This window comes from Halictus rubicundus, unplaced genomic scaffold, assembly GCF_050948215.1.
Source record: "Halictus rubicundus isolate RS-2024b unplaced genomic scaffold, iyHalRubi1_principal scaffold0028, whole genome shotgun sequence".
NCBI lineage: Eukaryota > Metazoa > Arthropoda > Insecta > Hymenoptera > Halictidae > Halictus > Halictus rubicundus.
In genome coordinates, this window is record NW_027488569.1 from 1,951,638 (window position 1) to 1,973,996 (window position 22,359).

Sequence of the window (22,359 nt, forward strand, 5' to 3'; positions counted from 1 at the left end):
TCGGCAGCATGCCGCCGGCCGCGAGGCGTACGAAACAAGCCTGACGTTACGAGCCGCGTAGCGGCAAGTGCAAGGGTCAGAAACCTTTTCAAACTATCGCTTCAATACTGCAATGAGCAGTTTATAAATGGTCAATTGTGATTCCCAAAGGTTCAATACATGTCTGTACAGAGCCCAAATTTCGAATTTCCACCTCATTGGGGAGTAATTAACAATATTCGACAGCATGCCGCCGACCGCGAGGCGTACGAAACAAGCCTGACGTTACGAGCCACGTAGCGGCAAGTGCAAGGGTCAGAAACCTTTTCAAACTATCGCTTCAATATTGCTATGAGCAGTTTATAAATGGTCAATTGTGATTCCCAAAGGTTCAATACGTGTCTGTACAGAGCCCAAATTTCGAATTTCCACCTCATTGGGGAGTAATTAACAATATTCGACAGCATGCCGCCGGTCGCGAGGCGTACGAAACAAGCCTGACGTTACGAGCCGCGTAGCGGCAAGTGCAAGGGTCAGAAACCTTTTCAAACTATCGCTTCAATATTGCAATGAGCAGTTTATAAATGGTCAATTGTGATTCCCAAAGGTTCAATACATGTCTGTACAGAGCCCAAATTTCGAATTTCCACCTCATCGGGGAGTAATTAACAATATTCGGCAGCATGCCGCCGACCGCGAGGCGTACGAAACAAGCCTGACGTTACGAGCCGCGTAGCGGCAAGTGCAAGGGTCAGAAACCTTTTCAAACTATCGCTTCAATATTGCAATGAGCAGTTTATAAATGGTCAATTGTGATTCCCAAAGGTTCAATACATGTCTGTACAGAGCCCAAATTTCGAATTTCCACCTCATCGGGGAGTAATTTACAATATTCGGCAGCATGCCGCCGGTCGCGAGGCGTACGAAACAAGCCTGACGTTACGAGACGCGTAGCGACAAGTGCAAGGGTCAGAAACCTTTTCAAACTATCGCTTCAATGTTGCACCGAGCAGTTTATAAATGATCAATTTTCATTCCCAAAGGTTCAACACATGTCTGTACAGAGCCCAAATTTCGAATTTCCACCTCATCGGGGAGTAATTTACAATATTCGGCAGCATACATATCGTACATACGTAAAACTGTACTATCGATCTGCATTATCGACCGTATTCTATCGCAACGTACAGTGTTTGCCGCGGAGAGATCGTGGCGCTAGTAACCTGAACCGCAAAATTGTGCCTTTTTTTCTAGTCATTTTACGTCTTAAATAAGTAAGTAATCAATTAAAAATGCATACCACCGTGTTTGTACATGTCTTCGCTATGTCTGTATAGAGCCCTTTTTTCTATACGAACACTAAATCTCGCGAAATTAAGAGAATCTCTCAGCGACAGCCATCTTGTGACGTCATACTTGCTTCAGAATTCGAATTTTCTGCCGAATATTGTTAATTACTCCGCGATGAGGTAGAAATTCGAAATTTGGGCTCTATACAGACATAAATTGGACTTTTAGCAAACACAAGTGATCACTTTTAAACTGCTCATTGCAATATTGAAGCGATAGTTTGAAAAGGTTTTGACCCATGCATAAGCATATGGATTTCAAACCCTGCCGGCCCCCTTAATGGGGCGCGCTACGCACGCGAAAATCCAGGAATGCAGGACCGTGTCCTCGACTGGTCCTCGGGCCCCGGACCATATGCGAAAAATCATCATGGCCGCTCTTCGCGGCATGGGACGCCTACACTACCCTCACCCCATTGCAAGTGGCTGGATGAGGCGGTGGCAGGACCGCGAAAAGATGTGTCAGATGTCCGACAGGGGCCTTCGTCCCATGTCGTCGCCTCCAAAAGGACCGGTGCACAAGATTTTTCTCAGTAATAGCCATGGTTTTATCGACGGATGGTCCCACGAAACGAGGCGCCCTTCCACGTCGTCGGAAGGCATGTTGGTGCGTCTTGCACATTCCTGAAACTCGGCCGTGCTCGGCGCGCGTGAAATTCGTCAGGAATCGATCTATGATCGATACGAAAGTTCCTCGGAGAGAGCTTCCTAACCTTTCGAACAGTCGTTTAACGCGATATTCGGCGGCCCGGTCCTTCCGATATCTCGCAATGGGCAGGGAAGTGACGTCGCCAAATTTGCAACGTCACAGTATATTAATTATATATGTACGTGTAAATGTAATTTATATGAGGAAATAATATAATATATTTGTTGAGACGCATCGCAATGCGAGACCCACGAAAGTGTCTCTCGAATTTGACACCGAGTCCCAATCACTTCGACCACCCGACTAGAGGCAATAAATTAGCCTAAGAGTCGAAGACTTTTGAGACCCAAGCGACGGGACTCGTCCCATTTTTTCTGCGACTTTCCGGCACCATTACATTAACAATTTAAGACAGCGTCTGGACAACCTCTAAACACTCACCCCCAATTTTCTCCCACTACTATTTACCACCTCCACCACCAATTTCACATCCCTTAAAAACCCATCTCTGCGTGCGAGTCTTTAGTCTTCAGTGAGTCTTCAGTTAGTCTTTAGTCAGTCTTCAGCTAGTCCTCATTTAAGCCACATCTTTTTGTACAGTCGATATAATTAAAGTAAGAGTTATTGTTACCAACAAGTTGTACAGTTCCTATATCACTGAAAACACCTCTCGCTGTAAAAAAGAATTACCTAGTACGGTTTTAATTAACCAAGCAGGGGTGACAGATGTGAGAAAAGTCGAAGTTACTGATCTTTTCCATCTACGCTCGCAAAATATGATCTAATAAATTATAGAATTGAAAGCTAGTATATTAAACACCTTTGTTCGGGATTATATGTCAACATCATGGTCATTGATCCCCACACAGCATTACTGTATTTTACAAATAAATAATTAACAATGTTGTAATTATTAATAAATATATAATATGTTATAATTATTGTTTGTTGTTGATTTCATTGATTGAAACATTTGAACCAAATGTGATCCGCGTTGTAAAAGAATCATCCAACATCATAAAATACGATTGTTTCAGTTATTATTATGGATATTATGTTAATTATCCAGGGTTAAACAATTAAATTTCAGAAAACATTAACTCCGGTGAAATCTTCTTTGGATAGACCATTTTTAATTTATAATGCAATATGCCCTTAAATAATGTGTATTCTATTCTATGTTATACAGGTGCTTTCACTTTATATGGAATTACCAGTTGGGGACAACATTGTGGGAAAGTCAACAAGCCCGGTGTTTACGTTCGTGTTTCTTATTATCGTCGTTGGATCGATCAGAAAATTAAGGAATCCCTCTCGGGAAGATAAAATTAGTTTCTTAAAGCATACAATTTTCGATTCACATTCAGTCAAATAAGTTCGAATTAGTGTAATATTAAACTGTGTGCCATACTTACTGATTGTGTGTTTCAAAATAATTCGATGGTTACTGTCATAAGTCGCCGAGTGAACGTACACATATGTACATTATTATAATTTTGTTAGACTGTTTATTTTAAAATGCATGTATTGCATACTTAATATTATACATACATATTCACATACAATGTACCAGTACTTAACGTTGGAACAACAACATGTAATACAATGTTATGATATTAAAAATAACAATTGAAAATTCTTAGTCAATTAATTTATAGACTAACTATTAGATTAATATTAAGAAAATGTTGTTAAATATCATTTGTAACGTAAAGGATTGCGGTGGTTGCGGAATGACAGGAGTCGGAATATCTGGAGACATAGGATATATTTTCCAAACACGTTAGTACAAAGGATGAGGTGATAGGTTCTGTTATAAAATAGATTCTTTCAAAAGAGTGAGAGACAAAGCTAGCAACGATTAATATAGCAAAAGATTTTATATAATACGCGATACCACCATCGGGCGTCCGGTTTATTTCAACCGTACTCTCCCTCTGGGAATACGACGACGACGCGGTTTCGCCTGTTTTCTCATGTCCGATCGGCGGCCGGCCTTCATGGCCGTCCTCTCCGAAACGCACAGAGGAACCAGGCGTCCCTACTCTCAGGCGGCCAGGAAGCTACCCTGTTCTTTCCTCTCGGCCGGCGGCCGGCCTTCATGGCCGTCCTCTCCCATGTATCCAGAGAGGCGTCCAGGTGCAACTCCTGTCCTCTCCTGGGCTGCTGGGCGTCCGATAGCATTGCTTCGTACTCTCCCATCCTGTGGGCGGCCGTGGTCTTACTCGTCCTCTCCCACAGGTGCAGCTCTGCTGCTGGGCGTCCGATAGCATTGCTTCGTACTCTCCCATCCTGTGGGCGGCCGTGGTCTTACTCGTCCTCTCTCACAGGTGCAGCTCTGCTGCTGGGCGTCCGATAGCATTGCTTCGTACTCTCCCATCCTGTAGGCGGCCGTGGTCTTACCTCGTCCTCTCCTACAGGTGCAGCAAGAGTGCTTGCTCCGCGGTAATCTACCGATATTTATATGGACTCGTTGCTATCTTTATCAATAACGCGTTACTAGGGGTCTAGAAGGTTCCAGACCCCGCGGTTCCCCTTGAACCGCCGGCCGCGCTGCCTCGGCGCAATTCTTCTGTTACATGGGGGGGGGGGGTGACGAGGGGTCTTGACGCTTTATTGTTTCCTCGTCGCGTTACACATTGAAATTTCAAACCAAGTGGAATTTGTTTAAGAAAACAAAATTATATCCGGTACATTACGGCAGATACTTACTGCATCGAAATAAAATTCAACGATAAGTACTGATTGGTATCATTATTTTTTAACTCACTTAAGTTTAAACAAAATAATGATAGAAATGTTTAAAACATATTACTCGAAAACGAAATCTGTTCCTTGGACTGAGAGTAGTTTAACATTTTATGTGTCGTAGGTTTATCAATAATATTCTTAATATCTGTGTTACGTTAAGAAAAAATTTAATACTTTTTTACTCGAATTCAGAGAAAAATTATGGAGTAATATAATTCGATATGTCTCGGTATTTCATTATATTGAAATTATGATCGTTATAGTACGATTTATTAAGAAACACTGTTGTGGCGTCACCAACGTCGTAAAATTGAGGTAGTTACGATGTGACGCGTGCTCGCACAATCTTTTGGAGGTATGCAAGCTGGTTGTAGGGTTAGGGTCACAACACTGTTTAGTAACAATATATATGTATTTAACGAAAGCGGATGGTTACTGTACAGCGAAGTGATTGCAAAAAAGAAGCGATAATACAGAGGCGAGAGTTCGTTGGTATCTGAAGAGAACGGAGAAGAATCTTAAGAACCTTGACTAGACAGATTCCCTCCGCGGATAGGGTTCGAATAGTGGGGGACCAATAATTGCATTTAGGGGCGGTTTTCGGCATTATGCAACGCCCACGAGCTGGTATACTCTTCTGTGTAGACACTTCAGAGTCCGTCTAAGGAAGACGACACCAAGTCCCGCGTGTCTGGAAACCGTCCCATAAATTACGGGCCCCCTGGCGCTACAAGTGGGTCTACGCTGCGTCACGTGCCATCGAGAGCGGTACGGTCGAGCGGATTTTGACCATGAAAGTGCGCTGACATTTACCAGTCGCACCCTGGTCGTAAAGAAATAAATTTGTCAAGGATGGAATAGGAGACTTTCTCAAGAGTGACGCAGCGTAGACCCAGACTGAAATTGGGGTTGGCGACGCAACAAACACATAGCTATTAAACACGTTCAAACTTATTAACATTAAGACTATAATGTATAGGGTGTCTCAACAGATATTACCACTTTGATTTACATAATTATTATTATTCGCATCCAGATATGTTGAGATAGAGCTTAATGGTCGATTTATACTTCCCAGATACTGTTCGGATAGTAAATAGTGCCCGTTTTCTGCTTTTATAAGTCCCTGAGCCCTTCGAAACACCATTTGAAAGGCGCTCGAGATGCTCACAATAAAGTGCTGCGCACCGTGGGAGTGTGCTACCTGATCACCAGAACAGTTTACTCCCCTCTACACCCCAGCGATGCCTATGAGCTCAGCCATCTGGAGCCTACCGAAACTCGGTCAGGATTGTAGATGAAGCATTCTCTCTGGATCCCGGACTGCCTCCGGATGCCACAACAGTGTGTAAGAACGCCCAAAAGCTGGCCAAAGTACAATTTTTCGAAGTAAAGAATATTGTTCATCTGAATTGTAATATCATTAAGTAATAGTTCAAACTATACGGAACGACAAAAATCGGCCTCATGAATTAGTTTGACATTGTTATATTATATCTTTAGTTTTGTTTTTCTTCATTCAAATTCTGTGAATTGTAATGCTTAACGCTTGACATAACTTTAACACTAAACCTACCAACATTTCTTGTATACCTATTCCTATCATGCGCTGTCAAAATGACCGGCCCTAAAAAAAAGTTATTGTTAATATAATTAAACGTAGATAATAGTCAATTTGTTACTGAATGAATTAGTAGATGAACAACTTCTATAAAATGGCGATACAAATTTATTTTCATATGATTTCAATTATATAAAAAATAATGCGATGCTCTTTCCTCGATATACAAAATTGTAGTGTGTCGTCCACCTTTGCGGTTTGTATGTATTTGTCATGAAACGTGCGTAACTTGATAGCGTCTCATTCAATAAGGCGGCTCATTTATTTTGAGTTGGCCATGCCACATTGAGAATAGCCTTTCTTTTATACTGGTTGTTTAGGTTTGGAAAAACTATTAAAATAGAAGAGCTATTTAAATGCCATATTATCTCGTGTGGTCAAATTGGCCGGCCGCGGTAGGTAGGACAGGCTACAAATATTTCTTGGAAAAAAATAAATAAACCGAGAAATAAATAATGAAAAATACATTGTGCGAGGGTGGTCTGAAAAGTTTCCGACCTAACAAATATATAAGTCTGTACACTTCTCCCAGCGATGCTCCCATCTCTCCAGCTAGTCCAAATAGTACTTGCCGTCTTTTTCTGCAAAATAGCTATTTACAAAGGTGATGGCTTCCTCATTTGATGAAAATCTCTGTCCTCCGAATGCAACTTTTAACTTGGGGAACAAAAAGAAGTTGCTTGGAGCTGGATCTGGTGAGTAAGGTGGGTGATCAAACAGTTCAAACCGTAATTCGTGGATTTTTGCCATGGCAATTGTTGAGGTGTAAGACGGCGCATTGTCTTGGTGGAACAAGATTTTTTTTCTGCAAATGTGGCCGTTTTTCCGCAATTTCTGCCTTCAGCCTGTCAAGTAATGATGCGTAGTATGCTCCTGTAATGGTTTTCCCTTTTTGAAGATAATCAATAAAGATAACTCCACGACTGTCCCAGAAAACAGTCGCCATCACTTTCCCAGCCGAAGGAACAGCCTTTGCCGTTTTTGGCGCCGATTTCCCATAAGCAGTCCACTGTTTTGACTGCATTTTTTATTCGGGAGTGTAATGGTGTATCCAAGTTTCATCAACTAAATTGCGCCAAAAGAGCGATCGAAATGTTTATTCGAACACGTTTCTGATACACCGTGAGCAAACGCGGCACCCAACGCGCAGACAGCTTTCTCATACCTAAATCTTCATTCAATATATGACAAACATGTCGAGGCTAGCAACAAGGAACAATTTATGACACGGACGCGGATTTAATTTTCGGGTTTGTCGAACCGTTCGACGTTGGTTTGCAGATGTTTAGGAATCCTGCAGCAATTTCAAGGGTTTTTGCGGTAATTTCGACGTGCCATAAATTGTAGCCTCGACCGGTCATGGCCAGGGTGAAGGTAATGGTTTTTTACGGGTACCGACGAACCTCTGACCTGGCGTCACTCGGCACGGTTGTCAAAGGCTATAGCCGGTTTTGGGGGCCAAATCGGCCCCGGAAGGGATTTTATTCCAATTTGCGCCATTCGATAGCCTACCAAAAAAAAAACCTTTCAGCTAAGTTTCAGCCCTATAGCTCATCTGTAAGGGTAGTTATAGAGGAAAAACGAAAATCCAGTTTTTGGCCCATTTTCCCCATTTAATGACAATTTAAAATTCTGAAAAAAATCTGACACATGTCGGACACCAAACCACATGCTTTGAGTCGTTTTCAGATTTTTCCGTTGCAAACTCTGGTTGTAAAAATCGAAAAACACGAAAAAAATCGAAAAAATGCAGATTTCATATGGAAATCTAAGAGCGACTAGAATATAATTAATTTAGCAATAAGATATTGTCCTAAATATTATGCTCAACTTTTTTCAAATTCCTGCGTTCGGTGCGTCATAGTAGGAAAAAATAAAAACCACTTTTTCGGCGTTTTTTCCGTGCAAAACAGTTATAATTATCGTAAAAATATATTATGTAATATTAAACATCCCTAAGTTCGGAGAAACATCGTGCAGACTTTAAAAATTGCGTAGTACAAAAAACGACAATTACACTATGCAATATATATCCCAATGTTTCGAAGGTACTTTTAACGGCGCCGGTTGGTGCAATAGCTATGCTCTCCAACTGCGAAACCGCGGAAGACTTTTTGGATCAGGTTCGCATCCCGCCCGAGCCAAAATTTTTTTTCTCTTTAATCAGATGTTTTTTCGATTTCTAACCATATGATTGTTGTTACGCTATTGTAAAAACATTTTTTAACTATGTTTAAACTATTTTGTAATAATTTTCCGGAGAAATATTTTTGGAGTACTTTCAGCCTTTGGTCATCTAGTGGAGACGAACATAGTTCGGCCAGCAGAGATATTCACTAGAATTTTCAATAATGACCAAATAACACCGACAATTGACGAAGATAGTGTGACAGGGACCACACCTGATTATGGCCCGTTGCACACGGCAACACCTTCGTTGCACACGGCAACACCTTCGTTGCACACGGCACCACCTTCGGAGAAGTCCTGTTGATAAGAAGGGATCAAATATCCTCAGCGGTCAGTTGTCTCCGACGGTATAAGAGGCCGCCGCCCCAGGGCACGAGCGTTCAGTTTTGTTTTAGTATCGCCTACGTACGTTCTCCGTGTATTTCAATCATTGTAATAATCTTTGTAACTAACTCAGTGGTACTCAACTCCGGTTGAGCAATAAAGTTTTTTTTTATATTTTCTTCTTGATTATTACGTGACATTTTGGCGATCCTGCCAGGATCCATCGAGTCTTGTGATAAACGAAATTACGATTTCGGCCTACGGGAATCCACAAGCACGAGGATCAACGAACCGGAAGAATCTTGTGTAAAACGGAGCTACGACTTCGGCCTACGGGAACCTAAGATCAACGGAAGATTTTGGAGACGATACGGATTTCTACGAAAGGTGAGCCCCGGCTTCTTATTCTCAATACCGTGATAGGAGAGATAGCTTCTCTAGCAACAGTTCAAGAGACAGTGTAGATTCAGTTAGAATCATGAGTAAACCACAACCAAGCACCTCTGACGCTCAAGTGAAAGAATTATTGGAGACAATTAGAAAACAGAATGAGACTATTACTCGCCAACAAGATATGTACAGCCAAAGAATTTCCATGCTAGAAGCCGCTTTACAATCGGTAGACAAAGAGAATAAGAAACGCGTTAAAGAAATTGAGATATTAGGCAGAAATCTAACAGGCTTGAGCATGACTGAAGATGACGATGCGGATTATACTTCCGTCATGACCGAAGACGATTCCGTGATTAGATCTAAAATCAAAACCACTGCACCACCTGCCCCAACGCGAGAAAATGCACCTGGCGAAACGAGCTCGCAGAGCTCTAACCTGAGAGCCAAGGATGCTATACGTTACATCCCGACGCTCAACGGAGATGATGATGTAGGAGTTGAAGATTTTATTAAAGAAGCCAAATCACTTCGAAGCATGTGTATGGAACAGATGCTATTGTTGAAAGCAATTAAAGTAGAAAAGATAGTAGGCAAAGCAGCACAAAGCATTCGTAACATGAATATTGAAACGTATGCCGAGCTTTACGAAGCACTGCGTACTAATGTAGCCACACAGGCTTCTGCAGACGAATTTAACGAACAACTTCGGGAAATAAAGCAAGGAGCTACCGAAACCGTGCAGAATTTCAACATTCGATTCCGTAAAACTTTGAATAAACTAACGTACGCCATTACTAACGAGTATCCACAACCCATAACCAGAAGAGTAATGATGGAGGCAACCATGAAGAGAGTTACGAAAATCTACATAAACGGTCTCAAGAGAGAGATCGGACACATGATATTCACCAGCAAACCCACGACTTTGATCGAAGCTGAAAAGGAAGCTGCCGATGTGGAGAGATACCTCCGAGAAGAACGCCACGACTCATTCCGTCGCCAACGCCCAGCGATGGTCAGACCACCCGTTATTCCAAACAAGAGATACCAGAGCTACGTACCGCCGCGCACGCCGCAGATTCAGCCGACCGCTGTCACCAGACCCAGCCCGTTCAACCAGATGGAGAGAAGACCGCTCATTGACCGACAACAGGTTAAATGCTTCAAATGTGGAAAAATCGGCCACACCGCCAACCAGTGCTCAAATTTTCAAGTGCGAGCCCCACAGGAACGCGGACCACCGCGAGTGAACAACACTGTGGTATCAACCGAGGAAGAAACGAACTATTACGAATCAACACCGTCACCGGGCAACTACCAACAATCCTATTACGATCCCCATCCGGACAACAATGGAGATTTCTCATCGATTCAGGAGCAGGAGTCAACCTTGTCAGACGAAGACCTGCAGGAATGAAGATCTATACCGACCACGAAACCAAACAGTTTGCTATGGGACATTCTAAATTCCGAACGAACGAATTCACTAATTTTAGAATAGCCGGTCAATTTATAAAATTTTATATCGTAGACGAAACTTTTCCTATTATTGAAGACGGCATATTCGGGTTACCAGCCATGAAACAATTTAACTTCAGCATCACTAACGATCATTTGAAATTAAACGACACGATATTAACATTTCAGAATCAAACTATCAAACCAGGCGAGAGAATCCACGAACTTGTGTACCTCGAGGGAAAACCTACCACGGTATGCTTTATCAATTGTGGTGAGTCAGAAAAACAAATTACTAACAATATTGAAAATTCTAACACCTACGATCAAATATCCACCTTTAAAGAAATAATTAGACTTTCACATATAGAAAACAGTTTGAAACAACCTATAGAAAAATTGCTTCTCTTTTATATCGATGTTTTCAATTTAGAAAAAGAATTCCTACCTTGCACCAACCTCACTAAACACACGATAACACTAAAAGAAAACAAGGTCATTAACACAAAATCGTACAAACCACCTGAATGCCACAAAGCAGAAATTAGCAAGCAAATGGACGAGATGTTAGAAAAAGGAATAATTGAACCCAGCGATTCCCCTTACAATTCACCAGTCTGGGTGGTACCGAAAAAATCAGACGCATCAGGCAAACAAAAGTGGAGGATAGTTATTGACTTTAGAAAACTGAACGAATTGACTGACCAGGACGCATACCCCTTACCCGACATAGACGACATTTTATCACAACTCGGAAACGCGAAATTCTTCTCAGCTTTAGACTTATCCTCGGGTTTCCATCAGATCCCGATGGAAGAGAAATCCAAAAAATACACCGCCTTTTCTACTCCCCAAGGACACTATCACTATAATAGAATGCCATTTGGACTGAAGAACGCCCCAGCAACTTTCCAGAGAATGATGGATACCGCCCTACGTGGACTTATAAACAAACATTGCTTCGTGTATCTAGACGATATTGTAATATTCGGACAATCCATCGAAGAACATAACAGAAATTTAGCAATCGTGTTACAAAGATTAAGAGAATTAGGATTGAAACTGCAACCGGACAAATGTGAATTTCTAAAGCCAGAACTAGAGTACTTAGGCCACATAGTAACCTCTGCAGGAATAAAGCCCAATCCAAAGAAACTAGAAGCCGTTCAAAATTTCAAAATCCCTAAAACACCGACCGACGTAAAATCATTCTTAGGACTCGCGGGATATTATCGAAAATTTATACGAAACTTTAGCAAAATCGCGAAACCATTGACCGAACTGACGAAAAAGACCGTACCGTTTCACTGGAACGATCAGACGCAGACCAGCTTTGACACACTAAAAAAGAAATTATGTACCGCACCAGTTCTCAAATTCCCTGACTTTGAAAAACAATTCACCCTAACGACTGACGCAAGTAATTTAGGAATAGGAGCCATCCTTTCGCAAGACGGACACCCCTGTTGCTATATTTCACGAACTCTCAATCCGCCCGAACGAAATTACTCGACTACCGAAAAGGAGCTGTTAGCAATTGTATGGGCAACTAAAAGACTTCGACAATACCTGTTAGGAAGAAAATTCATTATTAGAACCGATCACCAAGCCTTGACATGGTTACAAAATTGCAAAGACCCCTCATCTCGACTGATCAGATGGAGACTACGACTAGAGGAATACGAATACGAAATACGGTACACTAAAGGAAAAGACAATACCGCTGCCGACTGTTTATCCCGAATTCACGTGATTACAGCACAAGACGAACCCACAGACTTACTGTCCAGATACCAAACCTGGGAAACCTCAGACGAACTTCCGAAACCACTAAAGATCGTACCCAATAAAAAGAACTTCTTCCAACTAACTTCAGACCAATTAGGCGCGTACGAAGGTAAAGAAAAATGGCTAAACATGTTGAATAAAATCATCAGGAACACGAATCGAATTGGTATAGGAGACAATGATATTTCAATTCAGGATAGAAATACGATCAAGAGAATGCTCATGTTCTTTAACGACACGGACAAAGAGATAGAATTTGCATGGGAACCAGTAAAAGAATTGACCGACGACGAAATTAAACAAATTATCAAAGAAAATCACGAATTAATCGGACACCCCGGAATACAGAAAACCTATGACAGAATCAAAATTAACTACAAAATACCGAACTTGTTTAAACTAATTCAGGAATACATTGAGACGTGCGACACTTGCCAACGAGCTAAACTCACGCGAATTCGCCCAAGAGAAGAACCATGCATAACCGACACCCCGATAGACTCGAACGGAAAAATAGCTATGGATTTGTTAGGACCGTTACAAAAAACGAAGAACGGTAATCAGTACATACTCTCGATTCATGACGAACTGACTAAATATCTTATACTAGTACCCCTCAAGACGCAACGAACCGAATCCATATGGGACGCCCTACTGAACCACTACATTTATATATTCTCCGCACCCAAGAAAATACTAACAGACAGAGGACAGAATTTCATTTCCGAACTAATGCAAAGATACGAGGAAGCTTTTAACATAAAACATATCAAAACTACCGCATTCCACCCGCAAAGCAACGGATCCCTAGAAAGAACGCACGCAGTTGTCACTGACATGTTAAAATCAATACAACAAACATCCACCGACGAATGGGACGAACAATTGAACTTTGTTTGCTTAGCGTATAACACAATGACACACGACGCCACAGGCTACACACCTTTTGAACTAACGTTTGGACACAAAGCTAACCTACCTTCAACCATTTCCAAAAATCCTCAGCGAAGTTACGAAGACGAAGTATCCTTTCGAAAAAAAGAATGGGACTCACGATTGAAAAGAGCCCGAGACACCTTGCTAAAGAGTAAACAAAGATATCAAAGAGACCAGCGACGTAAAATTATTAAACCGCAATCAATTTTCAAAGAAGGAGATCAAGTTTTGATACACAATGATCATAAGGAACACAAATTAGACATAGAATGGTTAGGACCATTCACGATTGATAAAGTATGCACACCGTATTATGTCATTAACGATAAGAAAGTACACGGTAACAGACTAAAATCTTATTTTCCAGGACGACAATCCTCTTCGCGGGATTAACTTGCGCACACGTCACTATAACACCATTAGATACCCAGAATAACATATTTTTAGAAAAGATAAATAAGGGTTATTTATACAGTAGTACCGCCAATGTGATAATAGGTCTAGACACGAGCGAGATGTTTAAGCAAATCGAAAACATAGCACAATATAAGAGCGAAATCAGTAAATCAGCTACTAACTTCGACTATACCGAAGCATTAGATACTTTAGACATACGTATTAATAATATTAGACAATTAGCCAGTCATGTAAGAACCCTCATACACCAGAGAACGAAGCGAGGATTATTGAACTTTGTCGGATCAATCTCTAAAAGCTTATTCGGAACACTAGACACAGACGATTTGGATTTGATAAATAAAAACATTGACACCTTATTTGACGACGACAAACAGATTAAAATCATACTAGCTAACCAGACTTCGCTTATAAAGAAAATGCTTAACACAAAGAGTTTAGAGAATTTAGAACGTTCATATAACCAATTAACGCAGCAATTGAATCCAGAAAGCATATTTACTAAACTCATAATGAAAATCGATAATGCCATACAGGATTCGCACTTCCAACTTGACGAAATATTAATCGCGATCATTTTAGGTAAACAAGGTATTGTAGTATATAGCACCAGCAGTCGGTAACCGATATGTATTGGTTGACGCGTGTCGAGAGGGCGCGGACCTCCCGACACGCCAGGACCGATCGTATGAATCGGCAGTTCAAATAAAGACGCACCAAAGCCAACACGTGTACGAAATCTTTAGAACCTCTTTAGAACCCTTAGCCTTCCTGATTACGGTCACTACAGTTTTCAGAAGTGGGATTGGATTCGGGTGTCTTTATATAATTTTGTGGAATTATTTTACGTACTTTAGTATTTAGTATTTACGTGATACGATGGAAAGTTTGCGGCAAATTCCCGGACTAGACGAAAGGATTACGAAGGCGTCAGTGAAAACGATAAAAGCTTTTCATAAATTTGTGTTCGGTGAAGTGGGTGATCGACGAAATCGAATGCGTTTAAGAGACTTCAAAGGTTTTCCAGAACCCGAAGAATCCGTACAAGCAGAAGCCAAGGTATCGTGGGCAGAAAAGGAGCTGGAGTTTGGTGATCTAGTTGCTATTTGTCACGTGCTAAAAATTAGTTACAACGGGACATCCAAGGAAATTGCACAACGTATTTATGGGTGCCTCGCAAATTTCGATTTATTGTGTGGAAGTGACCCGGAAGAGGAGTCAGACGAAGAAGAGGAAAGCGTATTCCATGAGGTAGAAAATCGTGCGATTGCATCAAAATTTACTTTGAGCTTTCGTGACGTCGAAGATTCTGTTAGGCTGTTCGATGGTGGTGATGACTATTTAGTGGAGAATTGGATTGCTGAGTTCGAAGACAATGCCACGTTATTGGGATGGTCAGATATTCAGAAATTATTATTTGCCAAAAAGCGTTTGATTGGCTTGGCTAAAATTCTGGTGCAGAGTGAAAAAGGACTTACGTCATGGGAAAAGCTAAAGTCGTGCTTGCTTGAGGAATTTTCGAAAAAAGTCAACAGTGCTGATCTTCATAATATGCTATCTAATAGAAGAATGAATCGGGATGAAACAGTACAGGAATACTTTTTGCAAATGAAGGAATTGGCGTCAAGAGGTTTTATTGAAGCAGAAGCATTGATACAGTATATCGTGGATGGAATTCCTGATGATCCTTATCGTAAAATGTCCTTATATGAAGCGCAAACTCTTAAAGAGTTGAAGACAAAATTAGAAGTCTACGGTAAGCTGAGGAAGAAGACGCATATTCAGGCGGGAAAGAATGTTCCAGTACGAGTCACCGCGCCAACGAAGGTCGTGTCGCAAAACAAAACAGCGGCGCAGAGGAACGAGTCGAGGGACGAAACACGGTGTTTCAACTGCAATGAGGTGGGACACTTCAAAACATCGTGCCCGAAGCCGATTCGACAACGGGGATCGTGTTACATCTGCGGAGCGGCCGATCATCAAAAGAGTGTTTGTCCGCAGCGAGCGACAAGTTCAAAGCACCGACCGGCGACTTCAACAGGGGACACTACTACACATTTAGTTCGACAAACTTTGAGTATTGTTCCTTCCTATACAATTAAAATACAATTAGAGATAAGCGAAACAGTAGCCGTTCTCGATACAGGTAGTCCAATATCGTTGTTGAATAATGATTTGTTGCCTAGTGGAACAAATATTGAACCTTATAACGAAGCCGTACGTTATGAAGGAGTTAACAAAAGCGAAATTACTATATTAGGTAGATTATTGCAAAAGGTACAAGTACAGGATTGCGAAGTTTATATTAATTTTTATGTTGTTCCAAAGATCACGATGAGTAATGCATGCTTGTTGGGTAGAGATTTTATCGCGAGCGACAATATTCGGATAAGCTTTGGAAAAACTGTTGAAATTTCGAAGCGGTTGAAAGAAAGAGAGGCGAGTGTCGGTATTCCTGAAATATTAGCTATTGACATAGATCAGGATTCTGTACAATCGCTTGAGACTAATGTGAACAATAGTATTAGTTGGGACGTTAAAGATAAAGTTCATGCTATTATGGATAATTATTACGTAAAACCTGAGAGGCCGGAAACGCCAAAAACTCAATTAGAAATGGAACTTTCGATTAAACCAAACCATCAACCGTTTTATTATAATCCTAGACGTTTGTTGTACCTCGAAAAAACAGCGGTTCAGAATATTATTCGCAATTTAATGGAAAGAAAGATAATACGTCCAAGTACATCACAGTATAGCAGTCCTATTGTACTAGTCAAAAAGAAGAATGGACAAATTCGTATGGCAGTGGATTATCGAGAGATAAATAAAATAACATTACGAGACAATTTCCCAATTCCGCGAATCGATGATCAAATTGATGAACTTCGCGATAAACAGTATTTCACACGACTAGATTTAAAAGATGCGTTTCACCATGTTAAATTGAAAGAGCAATCTATACCATATACGTCTTTCGTTACTTTTATGGGTCAATTCGAGTACGTTCGAATGCCATTTGGATTGACAAATGGACCCTCTTTTTTCATGCGATTTGTAAGTGCAGCTTTTCGTACGTTATTGGATCAAGGAAAGATTTTAATTTATATCGATGACTTATTGATTGCAACGAAAACGATAGAAGAAAATTTAGAGATTTTGAAGGAAGTGTTGATTGTTTTAGTGGAAAATTGTTTAGAGTTACGATTAGAAAAATACACATTTTTATTTACTGAAATTACTTATTTAGGCTATAGAATTAGTGCCAACGGTGTTAAACCGAGTACCGAGCATGTAGATGCAGTGACAAATTATCCAATACCGCGAACGTTCCGCGAATTGCAGAGTTTCGTGGGTTTAATTTCATACTTTCGAAAATTTATTCGAAATTTTGCACATATTTCGAAGCCTCTTTATGAGTTGTTAAAATCAAAAACGGAATTCAAATGGGATGATGAAGCTCTGAAATCTTTTGAAAGTTTGAAACAGTTAATGATATCTGAACCAGTTTTATGTATTTATTCACCAACAGCTAATACAGAATTGCACTGCGATGCAAGTTCTTCAGGATTTGGTTCAGTGCTCTTACAGAAACAATCGGATAATAAATTTCACCCTATTTGTTATTTTAGTAAGCGCACAACGCAAATAGAATCACGATATCACAGCTTCGAATTGGAGGCATTAGCGATTATTTATACTCTGGAACGATTCAGAATATACTTACAGGGCATACGGTTTACTATTGTCACAGACTGCAATAGCTTAAAGTTAACTTTGGAGCGAAAAGAGGTTAATCCTAGAATTCTTAGATGGTCACTTATATTGCGAAATTATGATTATGTATTGGAGCATAGAAAAGGCGAGCGAATGCAGCATGCCGATGCATTAAGTCGTATGTATAGTATACTAGTTATTACGGAAAATAGTTTTGAGAGAAATTTAGAAATCTTACAAAATTTAGACCCGGAAATTAATAAGATCAGATCTAAATTAGAACAAGAGGAGGATAGATTTTTTGAATTAAGTAACGGTTTAGTATATCGTAAAGCGAATGGTAGATTGTTATTTTACGTTCCATCATCCATGGAGGAAAATGTAATACGTGCAAGCCATGAAGAAATTGCTCATCAGGGTATGAATAAGACAGTAGAATATATATGTAGAGTATATTGGTTTCCCTGTATAAAAGATAAAGTAAAAAACCATATTTCAAATTGTTTAAAATGCATAACATTCGCGACAGTTGCAAATAAGATTGAAGGGAAGTTACATTGCCCGGAAAAAGGAAATTTACCTTTCCAGTGCATCCACATCGACCATTATGGTCCGTTGGAAAGAACTAAACACAGCCAGAAACATATCTTTGAAATCATTGATGCGTTCACGAAATTTGTTAAATTTTATCCAACCGTTAGTACAGGCGTTGATGAAGTAATACGACATTTGAAATCTTATTTTTCGAATTATAGTAAACCAAAGAAAATTGTATCAGACAGAGGTAAAGCGTTTACGTCCGAAAAATTTAAAGAATTTATGGCAGCGAATAGTATACAGCATGTTCTTATTGCGACTGCCACACCACACGCAAACGGTCAGATCGAGCGGATAAATCGGTCATTGACACCGATTTTGGCGAAACTTACTGAAACATCTCGTAGCTGGGATAACGTTTTAGTGCAGGCAGAATTTGCGTTAAATAATTCGATAAACCGATCAATTGGAGATACACCGGCTAGACTCTTTTTCGGAACTAATCAGTTAGGACAATGTAGTGATGATTTACGCGAAATTCTTGAAGAGAGAAAGAACGAATATCGAGATCTAAATAGTATTAGGCAAAGCGCAGGCGAGAGAATTCAAGCGAGTAATGCGTATAATGAAAAATACTATGATAAGAAGCGTAAAAAACCAACAAAATATCAATTAGGCGACTATGTGATGATAAAAAATGTAGATACAACTGCGGGTGTGAATAAGAAATTATTACCTAAGTATAGAGGACCCTATGTAGTGAAATGTGTATTAGACCATGACCGTTATATTGTATGTGATCCTGAAAATAACCAGTTAACTCAAATGCCTTATGAAGGAACTTGTTCTGTCGAAAATATGAGACCATGGATTAAAGGTGATCCGGATTAGTTTAAGTGTATTATCGTTGGAAAAAGTTTGTTAAGAAAATGATTATTTAATTTTACGTTTTAATTTAGATTTAGGTTTAGAGTGCGAGTTTACTGAACATTAGATTATTTTATGTTAAACGAGAAATTTTATTTTGTTCATTCATGCGAAAGGAATGTGTATGTTAATCAAAGTTATATTTTAATTTAATGAGGTTCTTGTAGACAATAAGATGTTTGTATTTTCTGCGTGAACCGATGATTGAGGGCAATCATGTTGTCAGGATGGACGAACTGTAGTATATAGCACCAGCAGTCGGTAACCGATATGTATTGGTTGACGCGTGTCGAGAGGGCGCGGACCTCCCGACACGCCAGGACCGATCGTATGAATCGGCAGTTCAAATAAAGACGCACCAAAGCCAACACGTGTACGAAATCTTTAGAACCTCTTTAGAACCCTTAGCCTTCCTGATTACGGTCACTACAGTATCATTAGCCCACAGATTATAGAACCCGAAAAGCTTGTAAGCAACTACGCGAAGAGTAAGAGAAGATCATAGGACATCACACTTATAACATTGCCATTGCACCCAAAATCGAACACTTTCAATTCATACTCGACATCAGTGACTTAACCGTTTTCACGTATAATGACAAATTATTTTTCAAGATTTCGATACCTCTAGTGCTCGAACAAGAGTGGGATATAATGCGCGTATACCCCATCCCGCATAAAAGAAACAATATATTTATGGCACCCGTGATAGAAAATCCAGTATTTCTAACTTCAAACCTCCTTTACATAAAAACTGATCTCGACTATATCACCAAACATTGTAAACGAAAGATAGTCATGATTTGTAAACAAACGCAGCCGATCCACAACAGTAATTCCGACAACGACTGTCACAGCGAAATTATTAACTACAAGAAGAACATCAACAATTGCGAGATATCCATTTATAAGATCGACTACATCAGTTTCATACCGCTGCACGCCGAAAATCAATTCCTAGCGATACCCTCTAAACCAGTAGAAATTGACGCGATATGTTCCACAAAACATAATATTCAGACCATTGACAGACCATCTATAATTAGCTCTAACGATTCATGCGATTTATTGTTTAATAACGAGTACATGCGAATAGGCGAAAGCAAAACCGAACTAGCTTACGATATGAAAATGAAAACCATAGAACTCAATAACAATGATAGTTACATTCACATTTTGGAGAAGATCAAAAACACGCCGAAAATTATAAGCAACATTGCCTCGTACCGAACTTCCGCGGATCAACTCGATAGCGAAATATCAAAGCTAAATTTCGAACATAGAATAGAGACTTTGCGATCGTATGGTATGAGTACATTACAAATAATAGGATATGTATCGGTAGGATTGATAGGTTTGTACGTGCTCAACAAATTAGGATTACTCGACTGTCTGAAGAACTGCGTCCCCAGAAAACTCTGTTTCCACCTGCTCTGCTGTAAGATCAAGAAAGGGCCACAAATCCACAACGACTTCCAACCAACGCAACCGAGTGCGCCAATCAGCCTGTACACCACTGTAAGCCGCCCTTTGGCAATCGAAGACAATGAGGGAGGAAGAGTCTTGATACAGCCCCAGCGGGTCCGCTTCAAGAAGAGCATCCTCAAAAAGAACTTAAGGGACTAAGTTCAATCTAAGAAGGGGGGAATGTGACAGGGACCACACCTGATTATGGCCCGTTGCACACGGCAACACCTTCGTTGCACACGGCACCACCTTCGGAGAAGTCCTGTTGATAAGAAGGGATCAAATATCCTCAGCGGTCAGTTGTCTCCGACGGTATAAGAGGCCGCCGCCCCAGGGCACGAGCGTTCAGTTTTGTTTTAGTATCGCCTACGTACGTTCTCCGTGTATTTCAATCATTGTAATAATCTTTGTAACTAACTCAGTGGTACTCAACTCCGGTTGAGCAATAAAGTTTTTTTTTATATTTTCTTCTTGATTATTACGTGACAATAGCGACGAAGACTGAAAACGCCATACATGATTCCACCGCACACCAATCCACCTACAATTATTACAGATAAGTATTCCTAATAATACTTCATGTATATATTTTCTGTCACAAAAATAATCAATCCCTATTTCCATGTAAAAAAATGTTAAGTAGATAAGTAATACAGCCCATAGATGACTAAAGGCTGAAAGTACTCCAAAAATATTTTTCCGGAAAATTATTAAAAAATAGTTTAAACATAGTTACAAGATGTTTTTACAATAGCGTAATGTTGGTTTTGGGAAGCAAGGTATTTATTTAGAAAGAATAAAAACACAGATATGATTTTGAACGATATTTGATCGATGTTTCCTCTACTAAGGCTAAGCTTAGACTGACTGACTTCGGCAGCTCGTCGATACGTTTGAGAACGATAAACATCTGAATGGGACACGTCGGCGGACCAAAAGAAGCGCGGCTCTGTCTTTGATTCGATACCTTAAGATACCGCGAGATACAATGTAGCGAGATGCATATACAACAGTTCCTGGAACCGTATTATATATAATTTCTGTACATACATCTATACTCCCACTCAGAAATTAATCTTTAAATATTTATAGAGAGAACATCGTTCATTTCCCTTTTATTATTATTATTTTTGGGCGATATATAAATGGTTCAACATTCGTTGTAATGGATTGAGGAAAACCCAAAATAAAAACTCAATCAAACCATTATTATCGTTTAACAATTTCTTATCACTCGGGCTCCTCCAGTCCGATCTGCTTGCGCATATAATTGAACTTCACTGTTGGTATTGGTTTTGTGAAAATTTCCCCTAGTTGTTCACCTGTAGGTATATATTTTAGTATTATTTCCTTTTGTTCAATCTTTTCTCGTGAAAAATGATACTTAACGTCGATGTGTTTCGATCGCTTATGATCTGTTGGATTATTTTCTATTGCTATACAACCGTTATTGTCCTCGAAAATAGTAATTGGTTCCTTTATGTCTATTTTTATACTCGATAACAAAGATTTTATCCAACAAGCTTCTTTAATCCCTTCATATGACGCCATATACTCAGCTTCAGTTGAGGAAGTTGCAACTGAGTTTTGTTTCCTTGTATTCCAACAGATCGTATTCATCTCAAACATTTTAAAAATAAATCCAGTCGTACTCTTCCTGTCGATTTCATTACCTGCCCAATCAGGTTTTGTAATCATTTCTTTTATAAATTAAACGGTATCTTAACGATCCTTTCATATATCTTAAGACCCTTTTGAGATTCTGCCAGAGTTCCTTATTATTTTTATTTTGATATCTCCTAAGCAAGTTCATAGCGAAACATAAATCAGGTCGCGTGCAAAGCATAGCATACATT

General features: G+C 40.0%; 1 protein-coding gene across 2 annotated transcripts in view; it reads left to right on the forward strand.

The window, feature by feature from the left end:
- LOC143363221 (uncharacterized) overlaps positions 1-3,640 on the forward strand; it is a 327,991-nt gene extending 324,351 nt beyond the window's left edge. Inside the window, exon 29 of one of the 2 annotated variants that reach the window (XM_076803819.1) lies at positions 3,167-3,640. In XM_076803819.1, the coding sequence (XP_076659934.1) occupies positions 3,167-3,303 (137 nt within the window). In that variant the 3' untranslated portion in view covers positions 3,304-3,640. The remainder of the gene's footprint in view (positions 1-3,166) is intronic. The other variant, XM_076803823.1, reaches the window with a different exon arrangement.
- The last annotated feature ends 18,719 nt before the right edge of the window (positions 3,641-22,359 follow it).